General features: G+C 47.5%; 2 protein-coding genes across 2 annotated transcripts; both read left to right on the top strand.

Moving 5' to 3' along the window:
* Window positions 1–5,611: 5,611 nt before the first annotated feature.
* On the top strand, window positions 5,612–5,956 carry LELP1 (late cornified envelope like proline rich 1; the record flags this gene model as incomplete). Its single annotated transcript, XM_084244160.1, has 1 exon — window positions 5,612–5,956. The coding sequence occupies one exon, from the start codon at window positions 5,612–5,614 to the stop codon at window positions 5,954–5,956; it is 345 nt and encodes a 114-aa protein (XP_084100286.1).
* Window positions 5,957–15,938: 9,982 nt separating this feature from the next.
* PRR9 (proline rich 9) lies at window positions 15,939–16,835 on the top strand (the record flags this gene model as incomplete). The annotated part of the gene is made up of 1 exon (XM_084244155.1): window positions 15,939–16,835. Exon 1 carries the CDS (start codon window positions 16,431–16,433, stop codon window positions 16,833–16,835), a length of 405 nt encoding a protein of 134 aa, XP_084100281.1. The 5' UTR covers window positions 15,939–16,430.
* Between the last annotated feature and the right edge of the window lie 439 nt (window positions 16,836–17,274).

Genomic DNA, 17,274 nt, shown 5'->3' with positions numbered 1-17,274 from the left:
AAGAAGCTTATTGGCTAAACACAGGGCACTTCACACATGAAGTATGAAGAGGGTTTTCTTCACTTGGGGTTTTGAGCTTCTGTTGGTTGGCTCTGGCTGCCAGGGATTCTTCTCCTGTGTTCTCAGTCCCCAGCACGCCATGGAGATCAGCTCAACATCATTTGCTTTTATTAGCTCAGGCTGTGTCAGATAAATTGTGTGTATAAATATATAATCTCAAAGAGGTTAGCTAAATTTTCTTTTCTCTCTCTCTTTTTTTAAGATTGATTTATTCATGCATATAAGAAACTAGGTACAGGCCAGAGGTGTGGGAGGGTGAGAGGAGTCACCAGAGACAGAGTGGGGAACAAAATAGGCAGACTGACTGAAATACACTGCTGAAGGGATCAGCGGGCGAGACAGGACAGGTCTGCTGCGCCATGTAGGTATCTCCGTGGTCGGCTGGGAATCAAACCAGCACTGCAGAGGCTGCAGACAGCTTCACAGGGCTGCGCTCAACCTCCTGCACCACCAGAGAGGCCCAAGTTTTCTTTTCTCTCTTATGCTTCAGGGCCCGAGACCAATTTAGTCACTTAGCCTTGGATTCAAACAGAATAGTATTGGCCAGGTAAACACCTCCTGCCCCTTCTTTCTCCTCCCTCTGCGGTCCCAACCATGAACCCAAAGCTGGGGGAGGGAGGGAGGGAGGAGGAAGAGAAACTCCAAATATCAAACAAAGGAGATGTTCTCCTTTCTGGTTCCAAGTGGGAAAGAGAAGGAAATCCAATATTCAGGGACATATGCTTTCCAACTATTGAAATGATTGTTGATGTAAATAGATGTTCTCATTGTCTAAGCAAGATCCTAAAAGTCAGTGGCATCTACCTGAGCTTCTTCCCAGGAGGAAGGTACCAGCCAGTTCCATAGCAAGGGTTTGAAGAGGCCCTCAGGGAAGAAATAGAATTGTTTTCTGACTTTAGCCTGTGAGTCCTGCTTGTTCAACAAGAATTACAGAGAGATCAAAAAGGGGGGCAGAGAAGAAAACTACCTAAAAAACAGAAAACAGGATCCAAGTGAAGTCAAAATTGCTGATGCTTAGAACTCTCTGGTCTGGTACAATATACAGACAACAGGGCCTGCAGGCTGAGGATCCACTGAACAGCCCATTCACTTTTAGTAGTGTTTAGATTTCTATTAGAGTTCTGTCTTTCACCAATAACATCTACATCAGTTCTCCTTACTCAGAACTGAAATCATCAATGAACATTTATTATTGAAATAACTAATCTTCCTATGAACACCATCAGGAGAGAGAGGGAGAGAGAAAAGAAAGTAAAGGAAGGGAAGAGGCGGGGAGAGGAGAGAGGGGTCGGAATAGGAAGGGGAAGATACAGGGAAGGGGAGAGAGAAGAGGAGAAGGCAGGGAAGAGGAGGGGAGGGGGGGAGGGGAGGAGAGGGGAGGGCAAAGCTTGAAATCAGCAAGTCAGCAAGCCAAGGAATGAAGAAGCCAGGAAAACAATGACAAAAATACTAATCATATATATAACAAATATTTATTGGGGACTCTTCAAATACATGATCTGATTTAATCTCTGACAGGCTCCTGAGTATGGTGAGGCAGTATGATGGGGGAGGATGTAGGTTTTGCACTTGCAAATATGCCTGGCATGTTACAAGCACTCAATATAAGTTATTTTTACCCTGAGATAGGTGCTACTATTATCATATTTTACAGGTGAGGAAACTGAGACTTGGAAAGGTTAAGTGCAGTTATGTATCACTTAGTGTTTCAGTCGGTGATGGGCTGCCATGCCATGGTGGTCCCCGTGACGCGGAACAGACAGTCCAGGTGTGTGGTCAGCTGTGCCATCATACAGTCTGTGACGTGTGCACAACCCAATGCATTTCAGAGCACCCCCACTGTTAAGTGAGGCATGACTATAATTACCACAAACTACTATGGGCACTTTGGTAAGTAAAGGATGAGGCAGGATTTGAAGCCAGGGGTCTGATTCCTAGGTACTCACTCAACTCCTGATGTAGACCAGGTTTTTGTTTTTTTTTTTTAAAAAAAAAAAAAAAAAAAAAAGATTTATTTATTTATTTATTTATGCATACAAGAACTGGGGTACAAGCCAGAAGTGCAAGGAAGGGGTGGTGAGAGGATTCACCAGGGACAGAGTAGGGAACAGAACAGGCAGACTGACTGAAATACACTGCTGAGGGGAGCAGTAGGCAAGTCAGGAGAGGTCTGCTGCGCCATGTGGGTCACCTCCCTGGCTGGGGATTGAACTTGTGGCTGCAGATTGCTTCATAGTGCTGACGCTTAACCCCTTGCACCACCAGGGAGGCCCCTAGACCAGGTTTTGACTCCCACTCGTCTCCCCTTCTACCCTCTCTCCTCCTGAGACCCAGCCTTCCAAGATGCTGGCTGTGTGTTTAATCTTGGTAAGGCCCTGCTGCCAGTCAGTGACCAACCAAGCCCTGAGCCAAAGGTGAGGCTGATGACAGGGACACTGAGCATGGCACTGCCTGGGGCCTTGAACTTTGCAGAGGGTTTTAAAGACTGAAAAGGTGATGGACAAATTATGGCCTGGTAGAAGTCCAGTGAACAATATACTTCATTCAGTGGGGACTTAATGAGCAAGAAATGGAGAGGAAGAGAGAGTAGAAATCACTGTCTTTGGATATCACTGTCACAAATGACGGTCTTCTCCATACCCAGATTAGCAACTATGACCCATTGCTGAGCAGAAGGTAGAGTTGGGTGCAGAGATCGTGTGGAAGCTGCTTCTCGACAACTTTGAAGAGCTGGAGCTGGTGAACAGGATTCTGGAAGAAAGAAGATGGGCTGAGAGGACTGGGCTACTCTAAGACAATGAGCCCAACACCAGTTGTCCCAGAGGCAAGGCGTTCAATTCTGGCCCAACTTCCCCTTTCATTTGGGTTTCAATTGTATATGACAATGTATCCTTTGGAAATACCAAATAAATCCTACACTGAGATTCCAACTCTCCCCCACTCCTTTATTTCTTCTCTCCCCCAATCCTCTCTCTGGACCAGCTCATTCCAGAAAAACAATTTAAATATGTGTGGGTCCAAAGTGAACTCCAGGTCTCAGGTCTGCCAGGGACATAAGAGCAGAGCCATCTTTCCAATAACCACTTCAGATGCTTCCTGGCAACCCCACTCTTCATCCTCAAACTCAAGCTCTTCTCTTTTTAACACAGATGTTCTCCTGTTTCCTCAGGACCCATTGATGGTAACCCCTGGGAGTCACTTTTCCAAGTTTACTTAATTTTCTGTGCCTCATCAACCAACCCCCATAAAATTGCCTCTCTGCTATTTCTCCTATTAGCACCCTCTGCCTACTACCACTGCTTTCCTTCAGACTGGAAATTTTATAACTTTTTTGAAAGAGGTCAGTTCAGCTTTTGCCTCCAACTCCATGATACTCCCCACCATCCATCTCACACTTTGCTGTCAGGAATATCTTTCCACACCTTAGACATGATCATATCACAAGCATTTTAATCAAAACTCACTCATGATTCTCTAGGGAGTGATTGCCAAGATGAACTTCCCGGACCTGAGCTCAAGGCACCATGTTGTCTGAGCCACTTGGCTTTCCCACACCAATCTCCTATGACCACCCGACACATCCCTATTCCAACCACAAAGACCCACTGACCAGGCCTTTGAAAAGCAAGGATAGAGCTTTCTCAGAGGCAAACAATCCTGCCCTCAGGCAAGATCTGGGGTTAATCCAATAGATCAAGGCTAGCTGGGAGCATCAAACCAAATTTCTCCACAACAGGCAGGGTTTACCAGGAGCATCAAGGGGTGGCCATGCTCTGACTGAAAAAAAACATCCCAGAATCCAACAAACAGTGAGCTACAGGCATGAACATTGAGAAAAAGAGCTAATATAATCCTTGGACTTGAGCCAGGCAGTGACACTTACAGAGTGTCAGAATCTCAGAAAACTAGGGCAGAAAAGAGAATTCTAGTCACAGAAGACTATAACCACTCCAAGGAAGCCCTCCCAGAAAGGCAAGCAGAGGCAAGACCTAAGAGTCAAAATTTCGGAATGGGGGAAGGAAACACACGTACACCCAGCTTTGCTGCTGCTAACAGTGAGACCCCCTTTCTTAGGGGCCAGTAGTCTTCACCATAGTGTTATTCACCAGTAGGAGTTTTTTGAGGGACCTGGGGAGGGGAAGGGACAGCAAAGGAGGTGATGAATCAGTCCATTCTCACATTCAAGGCCGTGAGTTGAACTGGGAATTCTGGAGTCACACAACAATCACTACTCAATGATGCAGTGATGAGGTCACAAGTGGGGCTCCCCTCTCCCCCACCCCTGGTTTCCTCAGTCAGGCAGAGGAACCAGAGGGAAAATCCACCTTCCCGAGCACAGCCATACCATCCATCCCATCTGACTACTTGTCAAGTTCACTACCACCACCAGGGGTGAGTTCCTTTGGACAAACGGAAATGGCTCCTTTCCCCTCTCCTTTCCTGAGAGTGGCCTAAAGTACCCTGGGCCCTGAACGAGGCTGAGATGATGACTAGGTTTGGGTGAAAGTTTTCTCTCATTTTCAGTAGCAAGAACTCGCTGGAAATAGAGATTCTTAACTACGGAGTTCAACTATGGAGTTCAATCTGCCTGTCCAGAGAGCAGTGCTAATTTTAAAACTACATTAGATAAAAAATTATTTTTATATTGTTAAAGGAAATTAAAGATGGGCCAATTAGACCCAACTTGAAGGTATTGTATTGTCAGGGACCAAAAAGACATGTCCACTTCTAGAAGTCTTAACTCAGGGTAAAACTCAGCTGTGGGGGGAAGGAATTACTTCTGGAAATTGTGTCAATGGTTCCAACATTGATTTTTCAAAGAAGCTGGAACTTCCTAGTCTACTTCATCCTCTCCAACTTCTTCCCTTCCCCTGGTCACTGTGGGGCTGGGGGGAGGTAGTTCCGCAGGGCCCAGTCGTGATAGGGATTCAACTGCCACCCCTTCCTCAGTCCTTGAGTAAAGAAAGCAGCCCTCAAACTTTGGGAGGAGTGCTTAGGCAGGACACAGAGTTGAAAGCAGTGTTCTATACCCACTAATAAACCCTCCATTGCCTCTCCAGGGGGTGGGGAGGTGCTCTTGCAGGAATTCTTTAACACCTTGATTGCCGCGAACCTTTCACAATCAAAGTTCGCCATAGACTCCTAAGAATAATGTTTTAAAATGAAAACACAAACCACATGGGGTTGCAGAAGACACCTACTGCATTGATAAATATATGGCCAAATGTGTATATGGCATGGGAGCAGGGGGTGTTGGAGTCCTGGGAACTGAGATTAAGAACTCCTGCCAGGGGCTATAGAATGGGTATAAGAGCAATGAAAGGGAAACAGGATCCGGGTGCAGAGGTCAAGAAATGCTGTCAACCCTCTACAGGCAAGAGGATGGGTTTCAATAGGAACTTTGTCTCGAGCCGGAGCACCTCCCAGGAATCTTTCTAGAGAGCAAGGACAGGCAGGAGGAGGCTGTGTAGGGCTCTTCCACCTTGCAGTGTGGTCCCCCACGTATAACCTGTTGCATATGTCTTTGCAGGATCTAAAAACACATTAAAGAATGTCAAGTGATGATAAGAATAAATCAACTGATTCCAAGAACTGTGATCCCAGATGTGAACAAAAGTGTGAGAACAAATGCCAGCCCAGCTGTTTGAAGAAGCTGCTACAACGGTGCTCTGAAAAGTGTCCACGGGAAAAGTGCCCGCCACCACCAAAGTGCCCACCATGCCACCCACCCTGCCCTCGCACCTGCCCCCCTCCCTGCCCCTGTCCCTGCCCTACCAAACCCTGTGTCAAGCCCTGTCCTCCTAAATGCCCACCTCCATGCCCCCCGAAATGCCCACCTCCATGCCCCCCGAAATGTCCACCCCCATGCCCCCCGAAAGGCCCACCCCCAGAGTGAGGCATCTCAGGCACCAGCTGGCCCACCACGTCCACTATCTCTGCCACATTCACCACTGGAGGGCTGAGAGCTAAAGCCATGAACTGACAAGTAAACGAGTTCCTCTGCTGTGCAAGACTTTCTTCTCCTGGCTATTGGTTGTTTTCTGGCTTTTGGTTTGGCTGGCTTGTAGTCCAGCACTAAACCACCCTAAGAGGTGTTTGGGAGTGAGACCAGGAGGCCAGGGCTTCCCTCTGATGGGAGGGTGCCTGAGAGACCCTTAAATAAGGCTGTGGGGTGGCCGTGCCAGGAACTCAGGTGAACCAGAGGGAAGAAGAGGGTGTGAGGGGGTGAGAAGTGGGGTGTGGAGGGAGGAGCCAGGAAAGCTCAGGAAATAAACCCCTGCCCTTTCTCTCTTAGTACCACAGCTCTTAGTACCATAGTGTAATGCTAGAGCAGCGGACTCTGCAAACAGGACACATGGATTTTAAAGCCGGCCTCTGCTCCCTGACAGCTTTGTGACCTTAAGTAAGTTACTTAACTTCTCTGAGTCTTAATTACCTCCTCTGTGTTCAAAAAATGATGCCAATCACTGGTGTCACTGGGTGTGGATTTAGGAGCTGATAAATGCAAATGCCTTGCTTACCGAACAAAAAGAGTACTCAGGAAGGGAGCACCCGCAGCTGCCCAGGGGTGACTAGTCAAGTCATACTGGGACTTACTGCCCCGCACACTCATCCACCACAGGCCGAGTCTCCTGAGCATGTCATCCTCAGCTAGGCATTCTTTCAGCAAAAGTGGAAAGGGATGTGAACGACACCAGTGTCAGGCAGACCGTGACGGTAGGCTGTAGTTAGGACACATGCTACCACTGAGAGGACCCCATGAATTTCTGTTTTTACAACCGCCTGTGAATCTGTAAGATCTCAAAAGAAAAATTTAAATAGAAAACAAAAAGAAAAAGATGAATCTAGACCTCAGTTAGGAACACACAGGCAAACATTTAAAACTGATGGGTTAGTGGGGGTTATGCAAGTAACTAGAGAGAGTCCATGTCAAGCTAGTGTAATTCACAAAAGGGAATTCATGGGTTCACATTGCTGGGAAAGCTAGTAGGATCAGGAGAGGCAGAGAATTGAAGGACTATAGGACCCAGGGCTTGAGGGTCTGGGAGAGTGGGCTCACTATCACCACTCAACCCCACCCCCCCGCCCAACCTCCACGCTTCAGGGCTACTACCTTCTCTCCTCCATCTCTGTGGTAAGGTCTTAGGCCAGCCTGCAGCTTTGCATCTGGGGACAGGTGGAGCACGAGGGCGCTCCTATTAATTCCAGGAAAGGAGGAGGGCATGAGCTCACCCCTGGGGCCAAGTGGGTGGGAGGGCTTTGCCACACAGATAACACCAGGTCATCATCACAGCCCACAAATTTCAAGCCAAAGTAGGTGTAGGATTCTTTGCTGTCAGTGACACCAGTGCTAAGAGGTCATGAAAGAGGCCACATCGGGGCCACATCACGGCATTCCAATGGCTTGCCAACCTTCCGAGTCAGCGGGATGGTTCAGGACAAGAAAGGATGTGATGAAGATGGATCCAAAATGTGTCCTGCACACACACCTGCCAGATCACGGAACTGGCCGGTTAGAGAAGCAAACGTTCAGTCCCAGCAGCCTGCCAGGTGCAGCCACTCACTCCTCAGACGTGAAAGCCAGTCATCTCCTCTAATGTGAGGGAGCCTTGGCATCTCAGGCTTCTGCTAAGAGTGTGCGCCTAGCACTGAGGTTCCACACTCCAGGGCCCTGCCAAGGGGCATCTCCTGGACCCTGGGCACCTCTGAGAGCCTGTTTGGCCTTAGTTGGGGGCCTGTGGGCCACTGGTGAGAGCAGCCGGCAAGCTCTTCCACCCTCATCAGAAAGAAGGGGAAAGAAGAGGAGAGAGAGAAAATAGGACCATAATGTGACCTCCTCTGTCATCTAATAATGATCACTTTTTTCCCTATTTCTTAATTCAGTTTGAAATGGTCATTTTTAAATAATAAATCTCAGAATATCAGTGCTAAATTGTATGTCGCTGTTGTTGGGTTTGTATAGATAGACAAAAATCCTTTCTTGAAATCATTTGAGAAATATCAAAATAAACTGTTCAACACTGATGCAATTGTTTCACCTCTTGGAATCTATACAAAGAAAATTAATACAAAAATGAAGTAAAATCTATATAAAGTGGATTATCACAGTGTGACTTAGAAACAACTTAAATAGTTAGCAGGGATTTGGACCTACTACTTGATGGAACATTATACAGTCATTAAAACTTACTAAGGAGGGAGAATCAAGGCCTTGCTTGAATGCATAGCATAAAGCACCTATGTTTAACTAAAAACGTTTATGAATAATAATGATAATGATAGAAGGAAATTTATCAACACTTTAATTCTTCTAGGACAGTGGAGTTAGAGGTAACCAGTGGAGTATCTCTATTTTTACTGGTTTCTGGATCTCAACAATAGGTTTTTATTTCTTTGCTAATTGAAAAAATAGAAATAATGAAACTTCAGAGACCCCCTCAAAGTCCTTTCATTTGTTCAGTAAACAACCCCCCCCCAAAAAAAAAAGAAAGGAAAAGGAGAAATGTCTTCCTACACCCGATACTGTGTAGAAGGCCCCCCACCTTGGGTGCCTGATACTGTATAGAAGGCCCCCCACCTTCAAGGTGCAGGTTCCCCAGGTCTGCCAGGGGGTCCATGGTGTGTCGACCCACGGCTGGCCCTCTCCCAGGTGGTCTGAGGAATCTCAGCACAGACTGGGCGGGACCCAGCGCTGACAACATGAAACCATCCATTTGCCAATTCAGTTCCCTTTTCTCCCATGTAAATGAAACCAAAGATAGACATCTCTTAATGGCTACTTTCCCAGCAAAAAAGCTGGATCAAAGGCAATTCCAGGGAGGGTGGCTCGGACGTGATTAGTGTGCCGCCTTCTCGTGGAATCTCATAATTACCCCGGGGCCAGCGGCGGCCGCCCAGGGCTCTGCCCCATTGGTAGAGGGTTGTACAAATAAATAAGCGATATCTGAAGAGGCACCCAGGAACCTGCTCACAGATACCATGGTGAGGCAGGACCAGGCTCCCCTTCAGGGAAGCAGGACAACGACGAGAGGACTCTGCCACAACTCCACAGCCAGAACCAAGTCAGCTGGGTCAACGGGCTGCAAGATGGGCCAATGCCTAAAAGGACCAGCACAGGGTGTCTCTCTTTGGAGCTGGAAGGAACCTGAGAGGTCGTGTGCAAGCAAGCCCCACCTGCATGCATCCATCGCGGTGGACCAGGAAGGAACAGTTACCATTTCTTTTCACCTGTCTATTTCACCACTTTATTCCTGTCCTGAACACAAGCGCAGACACTTCCTAGGAGCCCATGTTGATGATGACAGGTCACAACTGCTTCTACATCATTGCTATTGATACTTGACAAATAACAGATAGGTGAATACACTAAGTCATCTGCCAAACACATAAAGGTCCTAACATACAAGCCGATCATAAAGTGCACACCAGGGTGTTTGCAGCTTCACGTGTCTTCCAGGTGCATGAAACCTCAGGTGCGTCACCTCCACAGCATTGTGCTCTCTCCCAGGCTCAGAGGAAACACATGGCTTTTTCCACCAGAAATGGCCTCCTTACCTCTCACCTACAACACTCAGATCCTCCTAACCGACTTCCAAAGCTCCCACTCACTTTCCTCCAGACCTCCCTCCAACAGAAGCAGAAGGCAGTCTTGCTAAAACGCAAATCTAAACATGTCACTCTCTCTCTTAAAATCCTTAAAAATGTTCCTTAAAATGTTCCTCTTTATCTAGAGAGCAGCCCAAGAGGCTTCACCTGTCACCAGAACTCCGGAGGAGCTGATCCTTGCCTCCTCCCACGCTGCCTCCCCTCTGCTCCATCTCCCTCCAGGAGGTGGACGGGTAGCTGCTAGCATCTCCTGGCACAAGGCAGGCATTTCTGGCCTTTGTGACTTTATACTTGCGTCCCTGTCATTTGTCCTTCTTCCACTGAGTCCTCCTCTGAATCATCCATGTGGGCAAGTCCTCATCTCTGATCCAACTCAGGGGTCACCTGCTCCAAGAATCTTCCCCGCCTCCCATCCCAAGGCTGGTTAGAGGTGCCTTTGTGTGGTCTCCAGGCCCCCATGCCTTCCCTTCCTGTAACACCCCACCAGATTTGTTCAGCTGTTGACACTGGTCTATACAGTCTTTCAGAGCAGAGACTCCTGGCACGCATAGCAGTGACAATAAATGCATGGGCGCTCAGCACCTCTGGAGACGCGTTCCAAAGCAGACGGGATTTCTCCAGGTTTAACTCCTGTTCACTGTGCTCCTTAGCCTTGCTACATGGCGTCAGTCCCAGAAAGTGGAGGTGGGGACAGAGGTGGTGAGATGGCTGTGGAATACCAGGGCTGGGAGAAAGACACACTGACCTTCCTCAATTCCCCTTAGGCCGCAGCTGCAGATCCTGCCAGCCCTTCCCTGGCCTCCCCAGGGAGGTGCCGCCTGCCTCCCAATGCCGCCTTCTCTCCTGGGAAGGCAGCAAGGAACAGGGAAAGGTGAAGGGAAAGGCTGGTCCTCACCCACACGGGGACTTGAAGTGAGCTTCCACGCCAGCGGTGTGCCCTGGGCCAGCGGCTCCACCTCTGTGAGAGAAGGGTCTCAGTTTCTTCACCTGAAGAATAAGAAGGCTGGCCGAAGTTTAGAGAGGAGCAATGAAAGCGTGTGAGGGAGCAGAGAGAAAAGGAACTTGGCCAAGAGGCAGCAACTCACAAGACCCAGGACTGATGCTCACACATATCGTCTGCCGTCACAAGAGCTGCGCGCAGCGGTGGGTTTGAGGAAGGAAAGGGAGCTCAGGAAAAGGAAAGAAAATATCTTTGAAGGCAAGTAGAGTCGGAGAGACTCCCCTCCCCCTTGCCCAAGCTGAGCCCCAGGAGACCAGGAATCAGAGTAGAAGCCAGAAGAGGACTTTGCATCACAGGAAATGACAGCCAGGTGGGGCATGTGATGTCGCCTCCCCTTCAGGTGAGAAAACTAAGTTCAGAGAGAGAAACAACTTCACCAAAGTCACAACGAGTGAGTGGGAACATCTGGATTTCTAGATCTTGATTTAGGCCAAAATGAGCCAGGACCTAGACTCAGAAAGGAGAAGGACCGAAGACCAGTACAAACCTAAACAGTCTCCAGCATCAGAGGCCTTTAGCTTGGTGACCAGAAGCCCCCCAAAGATAAGGATGTGTCCATACCTGTATTTTCTCATACCCCCAAACCATTCAGAACTATGGACCATTCAGTGCCTCTGTTGCCTCATGGATATTTATAAAGAACCCCCAATACAGCAGTCTCCTAAGTGTTTTTACATGAGGTCACCATGTGACCTTGAACTAGGTCCTCACACTTTTGCCCCTAGGTTTCCTCACCTTAAAAAAAAAAAAAGGAGAGTTCATAAGTAATTCCATGTCTCTGGTCCAAACCACATGCTGGATTAAGCAAGGAGGTGGAGTCAGGTGACTTCTCATGTCCCTTCTGGGCCCAGTGGCCTGTAATCCACACCCTCTGACTCAGACTCCTTGTGTGGATGACACAGGGGGAGGGATATGAGAGGAAAGGGGGGCTTTCCCCCAGGAACCCACAAGCAGAGTAAACTGTCCAGAGGCACCTGCTCCTCAGGAAAAGGAATGAGCTGCATTCAGCTTTATCAGAGCTACTGCCCTGTAATATGCCAATGGGCCGGCCAAGTGAATCAGAGGAGTCTGGGGACTTTTATGATCTGAGCAAAGGAGATAGTTACTTGATGGGAATGGGGGGTGGGGGGGTGGAGAAGCAATGTCTTACACACACCTGACTCTCTTCTGCTGACCCTGTGTAATTATACCCTGGCTCCTAATAATGACAGCCACATAAATCTAAAATCTTAAATTTCAGATGACATTAAATCAAATTAGCCCCAGTCTCGCTGGAGGGCTGGGGCTGGCTAGAGAAATTACTTAGTCACCTAATCTTAAGATGTGGGCTGCAACAATCTCCCCAAATCTATCCAAGTCACAGCCCCAGATACTGGGCCACCAAGGTTGATTCTTGAGGTCTTGGACCTCAAATACACCCACCCAGGTGACTACAGTCACTCAGCTACCAAAATAGGCCACTCTCACAGAGCATATGACTGGGTCTTCCAGTAGGTGGTGTATCACCTGATAGGAAGAAAGACCCCACCACCACCACACACACACAGACATGCATCTACACTCTTACAAAGTCATACAGAATGCACAAGCTAGTTATTTATGAACATGTTTATTATATCACAGAATGTCAGAGCTGAAATGGACCCAACTGACTTGTAGTCTAACTTTTCTAAATTAAAGCCAATAAACAGGCCAGAGAGGGTCAGGGACTTGTCTGAGGTCACACATCTTGTAAGAGCCAGGTCTCCTGGGAACTCTGCTGTACATTGTCTACTGCATCACAGTGAGTAAAAAAGTACAAGTTCAAGCACAGTGATTAAAAAAGTACAAGACAAAGACTGATTGCTGGGTGTGGGGGGGCAGTGTGGGAGAGGGCTGAGTAAAGGAACTGGAACGAGGGGAACTGGGGGGAACCAAGAAAGGCTTCATAAAGGAGGTGAGTCCCTAACACTTTCAGACTGCACTTGTGTTAAGGAATGTAATGGCCCTGTGTGTTGTTGTTTGTGTTCTCTAATTTAGTCCTCATGAGAAATCTATAAAATAGTATCATCCCTTCTCAACAAGAGTAAATTGGACTCTGGCAGGCTCAGTAGCTTATCCAATATTTCCACAGGCTCTAAGCAATATAGTCAGCCCTAGATCAGTGGGATCCTAGTTCTTCCATGCCTTCCCAAAGCTAGTCTCTGAGGGGGCTGACATGACAAGTATATACTTACTTTAATGAGGAGGCACAAAGCTGAGATTTGACATCTTCATTTGAGACTGCTCCTCCAGAGTTCCCAAGGGCTTCAGACATTGGAAAGGTGTATTAGTTTCCTGTTGCTGCTATAACAAGTTACCACCAGTGCAGTGGCTCAAAGTGGCAAGAGAAATGTATACTCTCTTACAGTTCTCAAAGTCAGAAGCCTGACACACGTCTCTTTGGGCTAAAAATCAAAAAAATACCAACAGGGCTACGTTTCTTTCTAGAGATTTTAGGGAAGAATCTGTTTTGTTGTCTTTTCCAGTTTCTACAAATGGTCCGCATCCAGCTCATGGTTTCCCTTTATCTTTGAAACCAGCAATAGCTAGTCAAGTCTTTCTCAATTGGAATCTCTCTGGCTCTGTACCCATTTCCACACTGAAAGACCCTTGTGGTGACAGTGGGCCCACTTTGATTGTCCTCAATGTCAGGGAGAGAGGAGTTAAACTCCTGGTTCTTCCTAATCAACCCCTGCCCCTCATGAGAATGACCTGTTTCTCCATTGTTCCATACATCCCTGTTTGGTCTCATCCCTTAGGATTAATCAAAGGCAAGTAATGCATGTGGTGTGAGCAGGGTCATCTCATGCATCTTGCTGCAGAAAACTTCTGGAAATCTCAACCATGCAGGCTTCTTTCCACAATTGCTCACCTGTCCCTTTCCTGAATTAGCCTCAGATTCTCCATTCATCTCAAAAACTGAAAAAGGATTTCTTACACAAGCCTGCCAAGAATGCCCTCTCCCACCCTCTTCTACTGTCCAGGGGAACACAGCACAGACATCTGCTCCCCCAGGAGTCTTCCAGGACTTTCCAGCCAAGACTAATGAAAGGGCCATCTTCTGGGGCAGGGAGGTTCACTTCCGTACATCTTCCCCATGAGACTGTGAGCCCCTTGAAAATAGGGTCATGAATGACTGAACAAACAAATGAATGAATTCTACCATGGAAAATTCCTTGCCTCCTAGGAAGCCTTATCTCTCAGACAGCTTCTCATAGGAAAGATGAAGGAGATGAAGTGGGAGAGGAAAAAATGGAAGGAGATGAAAAAAGAGGAGAAGGAGAAGAAAAAGAAGCAGAGCCCCCTCTCCTATACCTGGCCATCCATTTCCCAGAGTCCCCTAATGACTTTGTTTCCACAGATGCTCAGGTCTCCCTATGGCTCTCCTTCACCCATTGCAGCCCCTCACCCACTCCACCCTCTGGGGCAACATGTCTCTCACAGGAAGAGCAGCACATCCCCTGCCTCTTACCCCACCCCACTCGGGCATCTGTCACTTACCAGGACACCAAGGGGTCACAGTGGCACTCCATCGATACATACACCGGTCCTGGAGACAAAAATGTCACCTGGTCTCCCCTGGCTCAACTTTTAAAATCTTTTCAGGGATCAAACATCCAAAAAGTACATAAACCCTTGAGGGCATTTCTGATTTTAGCCAAATCATTCTCTTAGGATGACCTAAACATACCTCTTCAGGTTAAGGAGGCCATTGCCATTAAAGTCCTTGGAATTTGGTCAACTTTAGCAGATAAGCACAAGGCCACCACTTTATGGATGAGAGTCTCATTTCATGATTATTATTACCCATTTTCTATCACATGAGAGCCTCCTCTACTCCCACTTGTCTCCCACAGTCACCCCCTCATTCCTATGTGAATGTATGTACGCCATCAACAATTACATGGAGTCACTCATCCATTGACTGTGAATGGCAAAGACACTGCCCTCTAGAAACCTGAAACCCAGGGTATTAATAATAGCTTAACCATAAATAACTGGAATTCCTAATAGCAATAATAAATATCATACAAGTAACAAACAGAAAAAAGTGAGTTCATCTATGATTTAATCAGGAAAGGCTCATGTAAGGAAGGTTTGAATGTAACCTTGACAAGTGCTGAGGGTTTTTACAGACCCAGAAAGGGAGGTCACACAGAGAGAACTGACAGCCCAAACAAAAACTCAGAGGTGGAGAGAACTGGGTGTGTTTGCCATGAAACTTTTCCTTTCATCCCCTTGACTTTTATTGACCTGGGCTCTAAGAAAAGATTCTGCAGAAGACAAGGAGGCACGCTAACCTATTCCATTTTCTTGGACACTATGAAACTGTGAGTAACTCTACTTTTAGGTGTGTCATAAAGTCAAGCTGAGAGGATGACCATTAGCTGCCTTCTCTCTCATCCCTGTTCCCTGCACTGCCCAAGAGTGACGGGTGACCCCAATTTCCCTAAGACCTCCAAACAGGAAAACTACTCTCTCCAGGAGGTTGCAGGTTCTTTCCTTGGGACCAAAGTACAAATCATCTTCCTGGGGTCTGCAAGTGTGCCTTTCTAGGCTAGAAGAAGAGGCTGAAACAGGTTGTACATGCCCTTGACCCAGACAGACCCCAGGGTTTAGACATAAAATCTTCCCATTGGCGAAGATGAGATGAGCAAGTCAAATCTTATCTCACATCACATCCTGAACCAGTTTGGTCAGACAAGGAACCCAATCTTAGTTTAACAAACTGAGATAACATTTTATGAACATTTTTTGCTGCTGCCTCTAATGAGAGAGTTCTGAGAGGAGCCCCTCCCTGTTGAGGTCTGGTGAGGACCCAGAGGCCAAAATGGAGGCTGATTAACAGGCATCCCAAGCAGTGACTCAAAACATGGGCAATTTCAGAGGAAGCTCGTTACGGTGACTACACAATTAGGACCTCAGCCCACGTGGCCAGTCAGTCCTGGGAGGCTGGACTAAGCACTATATAAAAGCCCCTGCCTTGATGTGTTCCACAGTCCACATCCTTTGTTGAATCTTATTGGAGTCAGGTAAGTGGGCACAACTAAATTTTGCTCTCTCTAGCTGTTCTATCTCCAAGAGATTATTGTTCTGTTCCTCCCCTGGACTCTACTTTCTGCTGATTTTTTTCAATGTTTTGTCATTTATTGGGCCTTTAATACCATCCTGTACATTCTATCTAGTCTTTCGCAGCTGATTTTCAAAAAGATTCATCAAACAGAAGAGAAGGAAAAGACCTGTAGTAGGACTGGAGTTGGGGCAATGATATCCAGACAAAAGTTATGTGAATATAGGAAATGGGTATCAGAGGAAGTGGAAGTAGGGATAGAGAAGAGAAATGGCTGAATAGCAGCAGAGACATGCCTTCTTTTTTTTTTTTTTAAAGATTTATTTATTTATTTAATTATTTATACAAGCACGGGGTACAGTCAGAAGTGCAGGAGGGTGAGAGAATTCACCAGAGCCAGAGCAGGGAGCAGAACAGACAAACTGACGAAATACACTGCTGAGGGGAGCAGCGGGCGGCAGGAGAGGTCTGCGCGCCATGTGGGACCCTCGCCTGGTGGCCAGGGATTGAACTGGTGCTTCAGAGGCTGCGGGCAGCTTTGCAACCAACCCAGCGCTCAACCGCTGTGCCACCGGGGAGGCCCAGACATGCCTTCTTAAGGCTAATAGTCATTCACTTCCTATTCCCCTCTACCAACCTTTCATTCCCCCAGTTCCCAGCCTAGTACTGTTAATGCAGATAATTTCAAATCACGTGTTTGTTTCAGGTTTTACAAATCACCCTAGGATGTCCTTTAATGAGCAACAGAGCAAGCAGCCATGCACCCTTCCTCCGTGTCTTCAAAAGACCCAAGAGCCATGCCAGGCAAAGGCTGAGGAGGTGTGCCTCCCCACAAGCCAGGACCTCTGCCAAGACAAATGCCTGGTGCAAGCTCAGGAGGTGTGTCTTACTCAGTGCCAAGAGTTAACCCAAGAAAGCTGCCCACTGCAAAGTCAAGATCCATGCCTACCTCCATGCCAAGACCAATGCCCACCTCAGTGTGTAGAGCCATGCCAGGAGATATCCCAGTCAAAATGCGTGGAGGCTTGCCCACAGAAAGTCCAGGAGAAGTGCTCACCACCTGGCAAAGGAAAGTAGCTGCTCCTACTGCTATCTGGGGTCAAGAAGATGGCCCACAGGTGAAGCCCCAAGCCCCATCCATGCTATGGTGACCTTCTCCCATGTGGGTACCTCTGTGTGCAGCCTGCTTTTGCCTCCTGACTTCTTCAGCATTCCAGGACTTGGTCTGTGTCTGTAAAAACAGTTCCCTCTATTTCATCAACCTTTGTAACTAAGTGTTGTTTCAGCAGTCTAGTAGAAGATCTCAGCCACAGGGATAGTGTGGCTGTCAGAGGAGCTCGCCGATGCCTAGTACAGCTCCTTAGGGCAAAAATTCACCTGCCAAGGATGCTGACAGCTATCTCTCAGGGTGTCAGGCTTTCATTCAAGCCTCAAAAAAACCTGAAAGTTGATGGACTTTGCACTGACCACTACCCCCATGGGTGTGGAGAAGTTGGTGGTGGTGCAAAAACCAAGA

Source organism: Talpa europaea (assembly GCF_964194135.1).
Source record: "Talpa europaea genome assembly, chromosome: 9".
Taxonomy (NCBI): Eukaryota; Metazoa; Chordata; class Mammalia; order Eulipotyphla; family Talpidae; genus Talpa; species Talpa europaea.
Note: the sequence above shows the minus strand (reverse complement) of the source record. Positions and strands in the feature narration are given on the sequence as shown.